Source organism: Martes martes (assembly GCF_963455335.1).
Source record: "Martes martes genome assembly, chromosome: 16".
Classification (NCBI taxonomy): Eukaryota; Metazoa; Chordata; class Mammalia; order Carnivora; family Mustelidae; genus Martes; species Martes martes.
This window is the reverse complement of record NC_137904.1, coordinates 6380736-6398831: the sequence shown is the minus strand read 5'-3', so window position 1 is coordinate 6398831 and position 18096 is coordinate 6380736. Positions and strand designations below refer to the sequence as shown.

The window sequence follows — 18096 nt, the reverse complement described above, 5'->3', positions numbered from 1 at the left end:
AGAAAAGTAAAGGAGGGAATGAAGCAGCTATACACTGTATTTGGAATCCCAATCTTTTATTTCTTTTTTAAGAGAACCCTTAGCGAGTCAAAGGATGCCTTAGAATCAGAGCATTTGGAAACAAATGAGCCTTTAAGAGACTTGAGCTCACAAGGAGAATTTCTTGATTTGGATCAAACGGGTTCCCAGGAACCAGAGATTAGTTTCCCTGAAACACAGCCCTCAAGCGAGCTTGGGGAGAAAATCGACCAGATGCCCCAGGAAGACCCGGGACGGGAAAGGAGAGAGGGAAAAAGATGATCAGACTTAAGTGAGCGACGAGAGGAAGAATTCCAGTCCAAAGCAGAGATCCCCGAGAAATCACTGGTGTCTACCAGCGAGGACATGTTGTTTCGAAAGGATGACCGCGCCAACGTGTATCCTTTGGTAAGGGAGTGTAACATGGTTTTTAGTGTCCTCTAGTGCTTTAAAGGCATTGTTAAATAAGGGATTTTATGCATATGGAAGAAAAAATACCATCAGGAATATTCTTTTGAACTAATAATAGACTCGTATGTTTTAAAGTTCAGTTCAGCGCTCTGGAGGGACATGTGCGACAGGAGTGCTGCCTCTGGGCCTGACATCCGGGTCGGACAGTGTTGCTCCCCAGGCAGGAAATTCCGGACGTGGCTTGTCTGTGACATAGGGTGCCCTTTCTTGTGGGAGACTCAAGGTCAGTCTCTCCCTCTCCTCCCCATCCCCCTTCTTTCTCACTTCCTCCTCCTGCTCCTCCATTCCTTTCCCCTTTCCCTCCTCTCCTCACCTCTTCTGCCTTAGATGGCTTGATGCCTCTTCACAAGCTCCTAAAGCCATTCCGGGCTCCTAAAACTGCATGTTCGGAGATGGACCAGAAAGCAAAAGGTATGAAAAAGTGAAAGCCACTGAGAAAGGCACCAGGGGGTCGACTGGCATCTGCCTTTGCCACGCAAATGTTACCATTGACCAAGAGAAGGACGAGGAGGAGAGTTTTTCCCTTCTCCCTCCATGTGCCACTGAATCAGCTCCCTTTTTCCCTGTAGATTCAGCCTTTGGAAGATTTGTAAGCGATCGGATGCATGTAAAGTGTTTGATGTAGTTCTGACACATAGTGAGCACTGGACGGCTGTTCACATCTAGATGATGATAGCGGTGGTGGTGGCAAGGATGGTAGTGATGATGAGGATGGTGGGAAACTCCTAGTGGGAGATGCAGACAACTGACAGCCTCGTTTCTGTAGACTGGGTTTACTTTGAGCAGTGGAGTTCAAGGTCAAAACTTGGGCTTGCCCAGTCTGAAAGACAGAACAAGTTTTAGAGCCCATGAAGACTTTTGGCTTGTTTAGCCAGCTAGCACGACATCCGGGGGTATCGCTAATGAGAGCAAGTGTCCTGTGTGCCAGGGGTTTGGGTCCCCCGTTAGCCTTGGGCTCACTGCACAACTCAACTCTTCTAGACCACCTCCCTCCGCAAATTTGTTTAGCTCCTTGGGGACACCCTTTCTGTTCCTTTCTGTTTCCATTCCTGTATTGGTTTTTTTCTCTCTCTTTTTTTAAAGATTTTATTTATTTGACAGAGAGAGAGAGAGAGATCACAAGTAAGCAAAGAGGCAGGCAGGGAGAGAGGGGGAAGCAGGCTCCCAGCTGAGTGGAGAGCCCGATGCGGGGCTCGATTCTAGGACCCTGACGTCATGACCTGAGCCAAAGGCAGAGGCTTAACCCACTGAGCCCCCCAGGTGCCCCCCTTTTTTTCTTCCTGTTAAAATTAATAAGAGCTCTTAAAAAAAAAGAAATTAAAGCAGAGGCACCTGGGTGGCTCAGTTGGTTAAGTGTCTGAGTCTTGATTCCAGCTGGGGCTGTGATTGTGATCTCAGGGTTGTGAGCTTGAGCCCCGCATGGGACTCTGCACTGGGCATGGAGCCTGCTTGGGATTCTCTCTGCCTCTCTCCCTCTGGCTCTTCCCCCTCTAAAAATAAATAAGTTAAAATAAAAAAAATAAAAATTCAGGCAGATTCCTCTTCTCGCACAGACCACGCCAAATCCATTTCCTGGAAGTGACTACCGTTCCAGTTTGGTATTACTGTATATCTTTCCAGACCTTTTCCTGGACACCTACGGACATATCTGTGTGTGTGTACACACACGACACACGCTAGGTTTTGTTTTCTTTACCAGTCAGATCTTCTGCATGACCACTTAGTATGTCTCAGAGGGTTTTCTGTATCAGAGCGTGTAGAACCACTTCCTCACTTTAAATTCAACCGGTGCCCTGTTATGGATGGCCGTTTTCATTACTTCTGATTTGTTCTCACCCAAGGGGCTTCAACAAGTATGTTCCTGCCTCTCTCTCTGCCTGCGGCATCCCCCTTTTCCTTTGGGATCCCTGCCTTAACCCAGAGGCCTGGAATAATTCAGAGTACTCCTGGTAAGTAGGCATAACCCTGGATACCGACTTCCACCAAGAAAACAAGGTGTCATGCATTTATGAGAAGGAATCTTTGATGATTGTCAAATACAGTGAAATCTGCTTTGGACCCTAGCGTTTTCTGTTCACGTTTGGAAGGTTGCTGTAAGAGCCAGCTAGCTCCATGATCATTCACCACGAACGGTAACACTAGTGCCCAGCATCAGCTGATACCGTGTGCTTTCAATGAGTGTGAGCGCTGCTGGAGGAAGGAGGTCCTGTTAATACTGAGTGAGTCAGTTGCTAAAAGTCTCTAATCACTTAGCCATCCCTTTAGATGCTACCACATTCTATTAATTGGCCTCGGTTAATTTTTTAAACAGAATGTTTTTATTTTAAGGAATGTCTACACCCAGCATGGGACTGGAACACTCCGAGATCAAGAGGCATAGATAGGCTTTACTGACTGAGCCAGCCACACGCCCCTAATAGGACTATTTTTTGGAGCAGTTTAGATTGATAGCACATGAAATGACAAGTGCAGAGTTCCCATATACTCCCTTGTGCCCCCCACCAGGTTCCCCTTTTGTTAATATCTTCATTAGTTGGGGACGTTTGTTAGAGGTGATGAGCCCATGTTGACTGTTACTATTAACTAACATCCATATTGTACTTTAGGGTTCACAACTGATGGTGTGACATTCTCTGGGCTTTGGCTAAGGTATGATGAGGTATATCCACCATTGTAGTGTCCTATAGACTTGTGTCATTGCCTTCAAATCCCTCGTGCCCCACTCTCCATCCCTGCCTTCACCCCCTCGCTCCCCGGCAACCATTTTTTCCCCGTCTTCATAGTTTTGCTTTTCCAGAATATCATGTAGTTGGAATCATACAATGTGAAGTCCTTTTTTTTTTTTTTAAGATTTTATGTATTTATTTGTCAGAGAGAGAGAGGGAGAAAAAACACCTGTCGGGGGAAGGGCAGAGAGAGAGAGTGAGAGAAACAGACTCCTGGCTGAGCAGGGGGCCCAATGCAAGGCTCGATCCTAGGACTCTGGGATCATGACTTGAGCCGAAGGGAGACACTTAACCAACTGAGCCACCCAGGTGTCCCCACTGTGAAGTCTCCTTAGGTTGGCTCCTTTCACTTAGCAAAATGCATTTCAGATTTCTCCATGTCTTTTCCTGGCTTGCTAGTTCATTACATTTTATTTCTGAATAATACTCTTTTTGTATGAATCCAGTTTTTATAAACTGTTTTAATCACATCCTTGATTTTTTTAAAAGATTTGCACACAAAAAATATGCATAAGTAAACTACTGTTGAATTAAAAGTAGTAGTCAGATTTATAATACCTCAAATTTTTCATTTCAGAAAATTTTTATCTTGGATTTATTCCTGGGAATATGGATTTTTTTTAAGATTTTATTTATTTATTTGACAGATGGAAATCACCAGTAGGCAGAGAGGCAGATAGAGAGAGGAAGGGAAGCAGGCTCCCTGCTGAGCAGAGAGCCCAATGTGGGGCTTGATCCCAGAACCCTGGGATCATGACCTGAGCGGATGGCAGAGGCTTTAACCCACTGAGCCACCCAGGCGCCCTGAATATGGAATTTTTAATCATGCTTAGGGAATTTTGTCTCTCTGTGCTTTATTCTTCCTGGGAAAATGGTATATGAGGACCAAATACAAATAGTCCCAGCTGAATAATTGCCTTTCTTATGGAGTTCCTTAGTGACTATACTGTAACTTGACCCTTCCATATATTTTCATGAAGTAAACTGAATTTCACAATATTAAGTGCTCACTGTGAGTCAGTTACTGAGCAGTCTATGTTCTGGGGATGAGGAGGATAGGACGTTCTTTGTGTTTACTGTTGACTTTCTTTTCTTTTTTAAGCAAGGTATAATTCACGTACCATTAAATTTACCTTCTTAAAATTTAAAATTGTAAAATACACATAAAGTAAAATTTACCATCTTTTAAAAAAAGATTTTATTTATTTATTTGACAGAGAGAGACACAGCGAGAGAGGGAACACAAGCAAGGGGACTGGGAGAGGGAGAAGCAAGCTTCCCAAGGAGCAGGGAGCCAGGCAGGGGCTCGATCCCAGGATCCTGGGATCACGACCTGAACCGAAGGCAGAAACCCAATGACTGAGCCCCCCGGGCACCCCTCATCTTTATTTATTTATTTATTTATTTGAAAGGGGGTGGTGGGGAAGGGCAGAGGAGAGTCTTAAGCACACTATTCCTGGAGCCCAATGTCGGGCTGGATGCCACAGCCCTGAGATCACAACCTGAGCCAAAGCCAAGAGTCAGTTGCTGATCCACTGTGCCACCAGGCACCCCTAAAATTTACCATCTTAACCATTTTGAAGTGTACGGCGTCGTCGTAGGTACATTCACACTGTGGTGCAACCAACGCCTGGAACTCATCTCGTGAAAAGGAAACTCCCTACCCATTGAACAACTCCCCGTTCCCCAGCCCTGCCCCTGGGAACCACCATTTCACTTTCTGTCTCTACGGATCCGACTCCTCTTGGGACCGTGTCTGTGGAATCCTACCGTATTTGTCTTTCTGTGACCGGTGGATTTCACTTACATGATGTCCCCAAGGCCCATCCACGTCATAGAGCGTCCGGTCTCCTTCCTGTGGAAGCCTGAACAACACTCACATGTTGTTCATCCATTCGTCCGTCACGGGACACTTGGCTTCCTTTTACCTTCTGGTTTCTGTGAAGTATGCTGCTCTGAACATGGGCGTGTGAATGTCTCTTTGAGACCCTGCTTCCAGTTCTTTGAGCTAGGTGTCCAGAAGTGTCATTGCTGCGTGATACGCTAACTCTGCTGTCAGTGTTTGGGGAGCTCTCCCTGGGGTTTTCCACAGCCGCTGCACCATTTCACGTTCCCACCAAGAGTGCCCAGTGGTTCCAATTTCTCCTCATCCTGGTAAAATTGACCCCTTTAAAGCGTACCATCCATTGCTTTTTAGCATGTTCACAAGGATGTGCAGCTGTCACCACTGTCTAATTCCAGAACATTTTCATCCCCCACAAAAGAAAACCATATCCCCTAACCGTCATGCCCCGACCACCTTCCCCAGGTCCCCAGCAGCCACTGGGCTCCATTCCATCTCTATGGATTAGACGGACCCTGCACTGCGTGTGGCCCCTTCACTCAGCGTCATGGATTTGAGGGTCCTCCACGCCCTAGCATGCGGTTGAGGACGTTCTCGAAGTGATTTCCCTCACTTTGGACTGATGATGTGAAATCCTTCCCCTCCAGAGACGGCGCGAGGGGTGCCTGGCATCACAGTTCTGGGCTCCGTGCACTCAGTGTCTTGCTGGTCTTGCCTTTGTCTTCCAGACCATGACTTGGTCTTTCGGAAGGAACAGTTCTCTTCCCGTTTCCTACATTCAGGATGAAAACCAGCGAGTCCTTCTGTACGTCTGTGCTCACACTGAGGTCATCTACGATGTCTTCAAGAATACTCAGCACCATCTTCAGGTACGCAAGTTTTTGTTGCTTTTTAAGATTTCATTTATTTATTTATTTATTTATTTATTTATTTATTTATTTAACAGAGCAAGCAAGAGAGAGCAATAGGGAGAAGCAGACGCCCCTGCTCAGCAGGGACTGACGTGGGGCTGGATCCCAGGACCCTGAGATCAAAGCCTTAGCTGAAGGCAGACACTTAACTGACTGAGCCACCCAAGAGCCCCAGACACATATTTTAATAAGGACCTTCCTTAGGTCAATGCCTAGGTCAAAAACATCACAGAGGGTTTCCCAAAAGCCTAGTCCATACTCAGGGATCCATGCCATGTAGGTTTGGAATTTGCCCTCTAGATGTCCAGAAACACACAAGCCCAGCAAGCAGCCCTTCTTGGAGCTCAGTTGAATGTGCAGCACTGAGCACAGTGCTGATGGGTGGGAGAGGGGGCAGTTTGTGTCTGCAGAGCGAGGAAGGAGCAGCAGGCAGACGGGCTGAGAAATAGGGACCATGCCAGGCAGCTGTCCAGCCTCCTGCAGAGTCAGGTGGCTGGGGGTGGCCTTGACCACCCATCCATCCATCCATCCATTTGTTCATTGATTCCACAGGTATTTATCAGAACCTCTTTGTTTCAGATTCTGGGTCTGTAGTCATGAACAAAACAGATCTAGCCCCCCCCCATGGAGCTTATAGTCTCATAAATACACAACTACGAATTACAACAAGCACTCCAAAGGAAATGTGGGCTGCTGCAGGAGAGAGATCAGGAGTGAGAGATGGCCCTCCAGTTGGTTGCGCCGGCAAACATACCCTTGGTGCTGAGATCTGACTGACTGAGGAGAATGAACCAACCAGGGGCAGTTTGGGGAGAAGCAGTCCAGACACAGGGAGCTCCAGGTTTGCAGGCTGGTATGACTGACACGGAGTGAGCAAGGGAAGAGGAAGGAGGAAAGAAGTGGGCTATTCCCTGGCAGGGAGCACTAGCATCTTGCTTGTTTCCAGAAGGTTCCCGAGTTACTGGGAAAGGATTGTGGGGGGATGGGAATGAAAGCAGAGAGACCAGCGGAGAGGCTTTTGCTCCAGATCTGCTCAGTGGCCTGAGTGGACACCGTTTAAGGGAGATGAGGCCAGCAGGGCTTCAAGGGGGCTGGAGGTGGGATAGAACCGCAACATTTATTCCCCACCTGGGTTCAGAGTTGGGCACATGCCTAGATCTGTAGGGAGCCTCTGTCCTTGGGGGAGTGTGGCTTACCCTTCGGGGGTTTTGGGGGAGAGAAAATCGGAAAACCACTGGTTATGGAGAAATGCCAAGGAAAGGCCATAGGAGTGGAATTGTCAGCCCGATGAACCTGGAAGGGGAGCTTAGTTCTCTGTGGGGCTCCAGCCTCTCTGGCCATCCTGAATGTTTCCGAGCATTTTCTCTGCATTTCTGCAGGCCACGCTAACGTGATCTCCTGCCTCTGCATCAGTGAAGACAGGCGGTGGATTGCCATGGCCAACAAAGGGCCCCACTGCCTGATAATCATCTGGGACTCCTTCACAGGGTAGGCGTGGCGCAAGCCTGTTTTTCCCTACTCAGTGTAGCGTATCTGCAACAAAGGAGAAATGCCGGTCTGGGCATGCAGAAGCCAGCGGTGGGATGCCGGGTGAGGGTGAAGCGGCCTGGGGAGGCTGGCCATCCTGTTGCCTTGAGGCCCGGTCAAGTGACATTACCTCGTGAATTTCCCCAGTTACAATTCTTGGCTCTTTAGGCCTAGAAACTTGGTGTGGTGATGTCCCAGAGTAGATGAGGGAGGTTAACACTAACCCAGCTTGGAGGCCCAGAGAAGTGAAGTGATTTTCCCCATCTACAAAAAAAGAGGCTGATCATACCCACTGTTTTAGTTTCCTTGGGCTGCTCTAAGAAATTACCACACGCTGGGGCACCTGAGGGCTGAACAGGTTAAAGCCTCTGCCTTTGGCTCAGGTCATGACCCCAGAGTCCTGGGATCCAGCCCCGCAATTGGCTCTCTGCTCAGCAGGGAGCCTGCTTTCCTCTCTCTCTCTGCCTGCCTCTCTGCCTACTTGTGTATTCTCTGTCCATCAAATAAATAATTAAAATGTTAAAAAAAATTACCACATGCTGAGGGGCTTAAAATAACAGGAAGTTATTCCCTCACAGTTCACGAGGCTGGAAGTCTGAAATTAGGGTGCCCAAAGGGGTAGTTCCTTCTGGGGCTCAGAGGGAGAACCTGCTCCAGGCCTCTCTCTCAGGTGCTGGTAGTGGCTGGCAGCCCGTGGTGTTCCTTGGCTGGTAGACTAATCACTCTAATCTCTGCCTCTGTCTTCACGTGGCGTTGTCCCCTGTGTGTCTGTTTGTGTCTGCACTTCTCTGAGCTCAGCAGTCATTGGTTTTAGGATCCATCCTAATCCACCCTCATCTGAACTAACACATGGGCAAGGACCCTATTCCCATATAACGCTCACATCCTGAGGCTCTGGGTGGACCTGACTTCTGAGGAGGCCCTCAACACACTGCACTTACCTTACAGGACTGTCAGGAAGCCCAGTAGCGCACAGTACATGGCCCATGATAGATGTTCATGTGCGTTTTCTTTCTTCATTCCTGGTCCTAGAGGCAGAGTGCAGTGCTAGATTAATTGATAAGATTGTGAGGCCCTGGTTGGCTTGTGGGGGTGGTGACATGGGGGTGGATGAGTCCAGTTGGGGACGATTAGGAAGAAGTTGTTTAAAGCTCTAGGGTGTTCTGGAATGTTAGGTTGAACGTTCTAATATACAGGTCCCCCAGATGACTGGTGACCTCCTAGGGCCCTGTTACTTAATCCTGGTCCTCATCTTACTAGACGTCTCAGTGGCATTTGACACCTGTCATTTCCTTGGCTTCTCTGATACCACATCCTCTTGGTTTTCATCTGCGTTCTGAGACTCTGCTTCCTCTGGCCCAAGATGGTGAGGAGGACGCGGCTGGTCCTTTTCTCCAGCCAGGAGGGAACAGACCTGGGGTGGTAACCACACCATCTTCATCTCCCTAACCACCTCATCATTCCTCTTTTCATGGATGAGGAAGCTGCTAGGGAACATTCCACCGGGATGTCCCGGGGACATCTCCGCTAAAATGTCCCCAAGCCCTGTTGCATCTCCTCCCGGAGGCCTTCTGAACCCGCCTCTGCTGGCCCTGCCCACCCACTCCCCCCTGGCCAGCCTCCTCCTCTGCAGCTTCACTCTGCAACCCAACCTCCAGGATGGCGATTTAGAATACACATAACATGAAATTGACCATCTTCACGTTTTTAGAAAAGATTTCCTTATCATTTATTTAAGAGCAAGAGAGTATGAGTCGGGGAAGGGCAGAGGGAGAGGGAAGGAGAATCCTCAAGCAGACTCCTCGCTGAGTGCAGAGCCCAACATGGGGCTCGATCCCGGGACCCTGAGATCATGACCTGCACCAAAACCAAGAGCCAGCCGCTCTACCAACTGGGACATGCAGGCCCCCCATTGTAAAAAATATATATTTCTTTAATTTAAAGGTTTTATTATCTGCTGGAGGCAGAGGCTTTAACCCACTAAGCCACCCAGGCGCCCCAAAATATGATTTGTAAACGTCTAATTTGGTGGCATTAATTACATTCACAATGTTGTGCGACCACCGGCACTATTTCCGGAACATTTTCATCACCCCAAACAGAAACTCTGTGACAGTGAGCTCCCCATTCTCCTTCCTCTCGACCCCTCATCAACTTTCTGTCTCTATAGGGTTGCCTGACATCATTTTATGTCCGTGAATCATACGTGGCTTTTTATGTCTGGTTTTTCTCTCAGCATAACGTTTTCAGAGTTCTCCCGTGGTGTGGCATCAGTTTTCAAGATTCTATCACATGGATACACTGATTCTGCTTATCTACTCATCTGTTGATATTTAATAATCTTTTAATTGAAAGCTAACGTCTCCTCTGGCCACCATCTCCAATCTTTGCCCTCTTCCTGGAGGGAGTCCATTTGGTGTGTTTCCTTCCAGAACATTTGCTGTTGTCCTAAATACAGATACATGGACATCAGTGTGTAGCATCGTGTGGTTGTTTTCCACAGCATTTTGAGTGTGACCTTTTCCCAAAGGCAAAATCTGTTTGTGTTACTCCCCTGCTGAACACCCTTCAGAGGCTGCCTCTTGCCGACCCAGCCTGGGATAGAGGGAAAAACGCATCTTGCATCCTAGTCACGGGAACTCGTGCCCCAGCAAGTGGAATTCCCCTTCCGTGTGCCTGGCTGTCCCCTGGGGCTGTCACATGCTTCCAGCTGCAAGTAGTGGGATGTCCGACTTACACATGAGGGAAAGTTGTTCTATCTGGTGACAGAGTCCACAGGAGGAAGGGTGGGCCCGTCACGTGTGTCTCTTCTCTGAAACTGTTGCCGATAGATAGCTCCCCTTCCCCAGGCGTGGCTGGCCCCCTAAAAAGGCTTTATTCTTTGCTTTTTTTCTTTTCTTTTCTTTTTTTCTAAGATTTTATTTTTTTATTTGACAAAATAGAGAGCAAAAGTAGGCAGAGAGGCAGGCAGAGAGAGAGGGGGGAAGCAGAGTCCCTGCCGAGTAAGGAGCCTGTTGTGGGGCTCGATCCCAGGACACTGGGATCATGACCAGAGCTGAAGGCTTAAGTGACTGAGCCACCCAGATGCCCCTCTTTGCTTTTCTCTTGCTTGTAAAGCTGTCTCCCCGACTAGACTAGGGGTGACTCTGGCAGCGATTTTTTTCTTCTTTTTAACTGCAAAGTAGAGTGTATCTGTGGTTAACAATTCAATATGTCAATACAAGTTTTATGATATAGTAAATGATGACTTTGGGACCCGGAAAAGGTTATTTGGTTTTAGAATTAATATTCACTTTATTAAAGTTATAAACTAAGAACCATAGTTTTTCCTTAAGCTTCTCATTCAACTTAAAAATCTTACTCCTTTTATAAATCTAGCAGATTTTTACAGTTGCCTTTAAGGGTGTTTGGATTAATGTTTGACCCAAATCACAAATTTGAATATTAATTACTTTTAAACATTTTTAAACTGCACTTAGAAATCGAATATATTTGGTTTTATCTCTAAGTTCTTTAGTAGTCTGATTAAAAGATAAACCCTTCACACATACTTAGGGAATTCTTGTAAATCTAATAAATTAGACCTAACTATGGCAAATCTTAAATTCTCACAAGTATTCTAATATTGTTTATAAACCAGTGTGATTTGAATGTAAGATCACAAGTCTGAACCAATGACGGGCTTTAAATTAGAGTCACAGATTTAATCCATCAGAGGCTCTGATATGTTAAATTCTTTGAAACATCACCCATTCCTAAGCAAAATAAACAGATTCTCTTCCCACCATTATGCTTACAGACCAGGCCCGGCTGACATCACTGGCTCTCTGTTTAATTCTGGAAAGCCACAGGGATAAGATGCTTTTCCCCACTAAGGACATCACGGTGGCATTCACAGCAATGTTAGGACCACCTTCTCTCAAATGATTTTGGGGGCTAGTTCCCAGGGGGATGAAGTCTTCTCCGGTGACAGAGAAGCAGCCAGGTCCTCAGCTGGGGCACAGACTTGGTCCCAGCCAGTTGGGGCACTGGAGTGACCTTCGAGGCCTGCCGATATTTCCTATAACAAGAGCTCTGCAATGAAAAACAACGGAGAACCACCAGCCCGTGGTCCTGGATCAGGACGTCCTACCACCCCCGACCCCCGTGCTGCTGCTCACTCACATCACTCACAGCCTTGCTTCTGTTGTGTTTCTCTGGCTCGCTTAGATATTTAAGTATCTCATTTAATTCTGCATGTGACAAAGATTTTCCTGCTTCTTAGGGTTCTACAGTCTTGTCAGGGACACAGTATAGTAGTGAATGAGGGAAGGAAAAGTGAGTCCTTCCTTACCCAGACACGTCTCCAGAGTCACCCTTGTTTAGTTTAGAATCTGTTCCTTTAGACTCTTCTGTGCACAGAAATGCGTGCACTCTCTCAGCTTCTGCACTTTGTGGTTTCCTCACTTGCATAGTTACCACAGGGTTGATTTATGGGAAGGGAGCCAGGCGGTCCATGCTATTCACCGTGTTGGCAGGAATCAGAAACTCTTTCCGGTATTTGGCATCACTCCAAGTTACCTTGTGGCCTTGTCAAATTGAGATATGTGTATGCAGCAGTTTTTGTCCACAAGGACACAGGGTAAAGGTTATTAGTGAATGAATATTGTGCTACTTTTGCTTGTTCCAATTTACAGATGATGAATTATAATAAATAAGACTAAATAAGAAATGGGGACGCAATTGGGACCATTAATTTTAACGCTCAGGGTTTCCATTCTACTCCTATTGCTTACAAAGTGCTGTTGTCTTTTCTGTTTTATATTCCTACTCAGCAATTTAATATAATATAAATATTATTTATTTTTAACGTTTAGCTTAACCAGAGAAAAACAGAAAATTTGTCATAATGTAATATATTTCCATATTTTGTATTTCAGAACCATCTTACTTTTAATCCAACAAATAATCAAGAATTGGTGAGCAACAGTAAAACACAGGCAATATATTATTTGTGGGTAAGTAGAAATATTTTGATTTGTCTTAAATGTAGGGACAAGTATATGTTCATTCCCCAAGTACAGATGTTTTGGTAATGTAACAGTACAGTACCTACTTAGGAAGCAATAAATATGTATTAAAATGTTTTGATTTAATTCTAGCATTGACTTTAGTCTCATTGGAAACTAGTGTATTAAATCAGAAGCAGATAATTTAAATTTCATTTAATTTTTAAAATAATGAGGTGAATATTTATTTGAATGTATTTAACATGTTTAAAAAATACAGGGTTTTTCAAGACCTTGGTTTTTACCCCCTTTTAGAAAGGAATTAGCAAACAGATCAGCAATGTATCTACTGACACAGGGCAGAATCGTGAGATTAAAGAAACATTAAAGTTAAACATAGAATTACCACATGACCCAGCAATTCCTAAATCCAAAAGAATTTAAAACAGGCATTCAGACAAATACACACATACAAACGTTCATAGCAGCAGTATGATTGTCAGTAACCAAAAGGTAGAAGCAAACCACCTGTCCCTCAGCTAATGAATGCATAAACAAAATGTGGTCCATCCGTACAATGGACTATGATTTGGCCACGCAGAGGAAGGAGGCACTGACTCCCACTACGACATGGATGAACCTCGTATACATCATGGTAAAGGAAAGAAGCCATATACAACAAGCCAGGTGCTGTATGAGTCCATCGATGTGAAATGTCCGGAAGAGAAGAGTCCATTGAGACAAAGTACAGAATGGTGGTTGTTGGGCCTGGGGGAGGGGCGTGCATGATAACTTAATGGAGGGGTTCTTCCTTTTGGGGTGATGAAAATGTCCTGAACTAGACAGAGGGAATGGTGCCCAGCATTGTTAGCGTACTAAGTGTCCCTGAATTGTACACTTTAAAATGACTAATGGTTGGAATGCCTGGCTGGTTCCGTCAGTGGAGCACGTGGCTCTTCATCTTGGAGTTGTTTGGTGTAGAGATTACTTCAAAATAAAATCGCTATTTATTTATTTATTTATTAAGAATTTATTTATTTATTTGACAGAGATCACAAGTAGTCACAAGAGGCAGAGGGGGAAGCAGGCTCCTTGCTGAGCAGGGAGCCCTATGTGGGGCTCAAACGCAGGACCCTGGGATCATGACCTGAGCCGAAGGCAGAGGCTTAACCCACTGAGCCACCCAGGCACCCCTCAAAATAAAATCTTTATAATTAATTGAATTTAAATTTTAAAAATATTTAAGGCATAAAATCTTTTAAAGAATAATAAAATGATTAATGGTTAATTTTATGTTATGTGAACTTTACCTCAATTGGAAATGCAAAACAAAAACAAAAACACTGATTCAATCACCAATTTTCAGGGCTAGTTGTTACTTCTGGTTCTTATTGTAGCTTTAATGCCTTAGAAATGTAGCATTCAGATTTTCATTTAGTACCATTTAAGGTCACAATCGTTTGTGGCTTTTTTTTTTTTTTTTTTCACATATTTGCTTTTCTTTCAGAATGCTTTCAGATGTTCCTTGAGGCAGGTTCTCTTATCTGAGGAGGTTGCAAAGCTCTGACCCTGTTTAGACGCATTTCTTTTGATTTTTGTGGTTATAGTAGTTCTTTCTTTTGGAAACCAGGTCTTTTTGTAGTAGTGATTCTTTTTTTTGTACCCCTCAGTATGAAGAGGGAGATATAGTTGCTCACAGTGCCCCACGTTGAACAGAAAAAGTGAGTATGCTTCCTGCATTTTTATATGTCAGAGTTGTGGAGAGTAAATATGTGTAAGCTTAGTCACTTCGGGCTACTCTTTGTTTGTGTTGATAGTACACCATGGGCAAATCATTTGACATTTTTACTTGGGTCCTTTACCGTATTGAATTGTCAGCGGAAAATAATGGAACCATTGTTCAAAATAAAATATTATGGAAAAGAAATTTGACTACCCTGAGAAAATACCCCCCAAAAAGTGATGGCTTCACTAATATATGTGTGCATATGCCAAAGAATGAAAAGTTATTTCGTAGTGATGTAATGAGTTGAACGTGAGTGGCTCATTTTTAGGCTACCGGGTTTTCAGAATAATAAAACATGATCTTAGGTATTTAGATGTTTCAGAGCCAGTATAAAGGTGGTGCGGCAGGTGTTGGAGGAAACAGGTTATCTTGCCTGCCTGCTCACCTGGAGCCATCGTCACATCTGAGGTGGACCTCGGGTCCCGTCTCCTGCCACAATTTCTGCATTTGTCACCCATGTAATCTGCCCTCAGTGAGCACCTTAGGGTGTTTCTTCTGCTTCCTTTCTTCAGTCTTGGTAGGATTTATAGAAATTTATTTTTAAGAGGGCATGCAAAAAAGAAAAAATTGAGATGGATGCATATAAAGATGATTCTGTCCAAACCTCTCTTTCATAAATCAAAGTTATCAAACAATAAAGTCAATTCTCATTATGTGTGGCAGTTAAGTTTCACAAAGTCTCTGCAGACCTCAGCGAGTACAAAATCATTGCTCCTAGGAGAAGGACAGGATTAGGTTCCTGCCAGCCTCGGGTCATAACAGTTTCCGGGACAGATAGATACATAACCTTGTCTTATGTGTGTTTTCATTTGAAGACACCGTATTTAATACATAATGTTGATGCATTAGCGCCGACTCACAGCCAGCACTCTGAAACACATGCCTGAATGACGTTTGTCTAACTCAGGTATATTCTCTGGAAGGTCCATCAGTAGACTGCCTTTCAGTACCGTGTTTGCGTTAGTTTAAACACTGCCCTCACCAACAAAAAGCACCTCAAAAACGTGACCCACGTGGCACTCAGCAGCCCCTGGAAAGACACTTGTTTACAGTTTGAAAGCTGGAATAGAAGGCAGAGCATGTCCTCACTGGACTCAGCTAGGAACGTGTGCACAGGGAGAGTCAGATGTTTGCCACTCCGCATTTGCACGTGTCTGCAAACCATCATGAAAGGGCCACAAGGGTTGATTTGGGGGTTATAAATTTTAGCGAGTAGGTGAGTTTGCAAATACACAACCCACAAGCCATGACAGTGCCTTGTATGGAAGTAGAGCAGCTCTTAGGAAGACCTTGATGCCTTCCCTTGACCAGTTGTTGTTTTTCTGACCCGCCTGTGTTCAGGGCAGAAGAGGTGAGCCCTAGGGTCTTCTCTGTGTCGTTAGAGAAGGGGGCAGCAAACTTTCTGTATCACGTGACAAATGAAGGCATTTCTTTGATCGATTCATCCGCTGTACATTCACTGTGGGGCTCCACTCACCACTCTGGGTTCTTTCTACACTTTGTCTCCAGGACATTGCCTGAGAAAGATGGCTCTCGTGCCTTATTTTATGTAGCACAGATTTCATGAGGTGTCAGGGGCATGTCTGTGTACAGTACTTAATTTCTACGGATGGGAAAATAGTTTATGGGGAAAGTTTATAGTTATAAGACTGGGATAATTATTTTGTGATATCTTACAACTGGAGCACGCTTTTGCACAAGAAAGGCATTAGTTTCTTTTATCAGTCTCTGAAACCTCGGTAAGAGAAGTTGAACAGGTATAAACAAGTGGTTAAACACTTTTTCATTTGCTTGAAGCAAACAGTTTACTGAACCCCGTACACAGCCCTTCACTTGCTCCTAGCAAACCTTCAGAGGTTCAGAACGGCCTGCACCACGGCAATTCATGGGGAAGAGATTTCTTGGTGATTAGTTTTTTGATTTTATCTTTTTTCCTACTGTAAATCAATGTAATATTATAAAATATGCCATACTGACAAATGCTTTGTTTTCTATTTATCACCAACGTCATGTGTAATCTGTCTTCTGAAATGCAGACATTCAACAAGCTTGTGGGAAAATTTAGCCAGTCAGTCTTTCATTTGAATTGAACACAAATACTTTCCACAACAATGGAAGGGAAGCTGGTTGTCTGTGACATCCACCATAGCCTACCTCCACCTCTGTGGGCTTTCCTCAAATCAAACCTTGTAAATTGGTTCATTTTCAGAAGGAGGGCATCATTGTGCTCACTCTAGTTGATCTGTAATTAACTTAATAAAAAAGCAGCCATCAGTGATTACCAAAGTATATTACAACCTTTTTGGGTGTATATACATATTTTGTATATGTAGTGAATATTTCTGGAGAAATTCCTTATTAACTGGGAATGTTTGGTGCCTCTGAGGAAAAGAACAGAGAAGCGGGATCAAGGGTGGGGGTGGCTTCACCTCTTCTTATGATCTCATTTGTACTAATTGGTTTGCTTTTTAAATTTTTTTTTTATTTTTATGAACATATAATTCATTATTACCTCCAGGGGTACAGGTCTGTGAATCGCCAGGTTTACACACTTCACAGCACTCACCATAGCACATACCCTCCCCAATGTCCAAAACCCCACCACCCTCTCCCTACCCCCCTCCCCCGAGCAACTCTCAGTTTGTTTTGTGAGATTAAGAGTCTCTTATGGTTTGTCTCCCTCCCGATCCCATCTTGTGTCATTTTTTCTTTCCTACCCAAACCCCCAACGTTGCATCTCCACTTCCTCATATCAGGGAGATCATATGAGAGTTGTCTTTCTCCAAGTGTAATACCCTCTAGTTCCATCCATGTCATCCCAAATTGCAAGAATTCATTTCTTTTGATGGCTGCATAGAATTCCATTGTATATATATATACCACATCTTCTTTATCCATTCATCTGTTGAAGGACATCTAGGTTCTTTCCATAGTTTGGCTATTGTGGGCATTGCTGCTATAAACATTTGGGTGCACGTGCCCCTTCGGATCACTACATTTGTATGTTTAGGGTAAATACCCAGTAGTGCAATTGCTGGGTCATAGGGTAGTTCTATTTTCAACTTTTTGAGGAACATCCATGCTGTTTTCCAGAGTGGTTGCACCAGCATGCATTCTCACCAAGAGTGTAGGAGGGTTCCCCTTTCTCCGCATCCTCGCCAGCATCTGTCATTTCCTGACTTGTTAATTTTAGCCATCCTGACTGGTGTGAGGTACTATCTCATTGTGGTTTTGATTTGTATTTCCCTGATGCCGAGTGATGTGGAGCACTTTATCATGTGTCTGTTGGCCATCTGGATGTCTTCTTTGCAGAAATGTCTGTTCATGTCCTCTGCCCATTTCTTGATTGGATTATTTGTTCTTTGGCTGTTGAGTTTGCTAAGCTCTTTATAGATTTTGGATACTAGCCCTTTATCTGATATGTCGTTTGCAAACATCTTCTCCCGTTCTGTCAGTTGTCTTTTGGTTTTGTTAACTGTTTCCTTTGCTGTGCCAAAGCTTTTGATCTTGATGAAGTCCCAATAGTTCATTTTTGCCCTTGTTTCCCTTGCCTTGTTTTCCTTGGCGATGTTCCTAGGAAGAAGTTGCTGCAGCTGAGGTCGAAGAGGTTGCTGCCTGTGTTCTCCTCAAGGATTTTGATGGATTGCTTTCTCACATTGAGGTCCTCCATCCGTTTGGAGTCTATTTTTGTGTGTGGTGTAAGGAAATGGTCCAGTTTCATTTTTCTGCATGTGGCTGTCCAATTTTCCCAACACCATTTGTTGAAGAGGCTGTCTTTTTTCCATTGGACATTCTTTCCTCCTTTATCAAAGATTAGTTGACCATA

The 18096-nt window shown here is 44.7% G+C and overlaps 1 protein-coding gene across 1 annotated transcript; it reads left to right on the top strand.

The window, feature by feature from the left end:
* The first annotated feature begins 822 nt into the window (after positions 1 to 822).
* LOC308357763 (uncharacterized protein) lies at positions 823 to 13502 on the top strand. The gene is made up of 7 exons (XM_080827514.1): positions 823 to 900; positions 2331 to 2438; positions 3096 to 3138; positions 5841 to 5927; positions 7349 to 7457; positions 12416 to 12493; positions 13086 to 13502. The coding sequence occupies exons 1-5, from the start codon at positions 825 to 827 to the stop codon at positions 7356 to 7358; spliced, it is 324 nt and encodes a 107-aa protein (XP_080683640.1). The 5' UTR covers positions 823 to 824; the 3' UTR covers positions 7359 to 7457; positions 12416 to 12493; positions 13086 to 13502.
* Positions 13503 to 18096: the final 4594 nt, after the last annotated feature.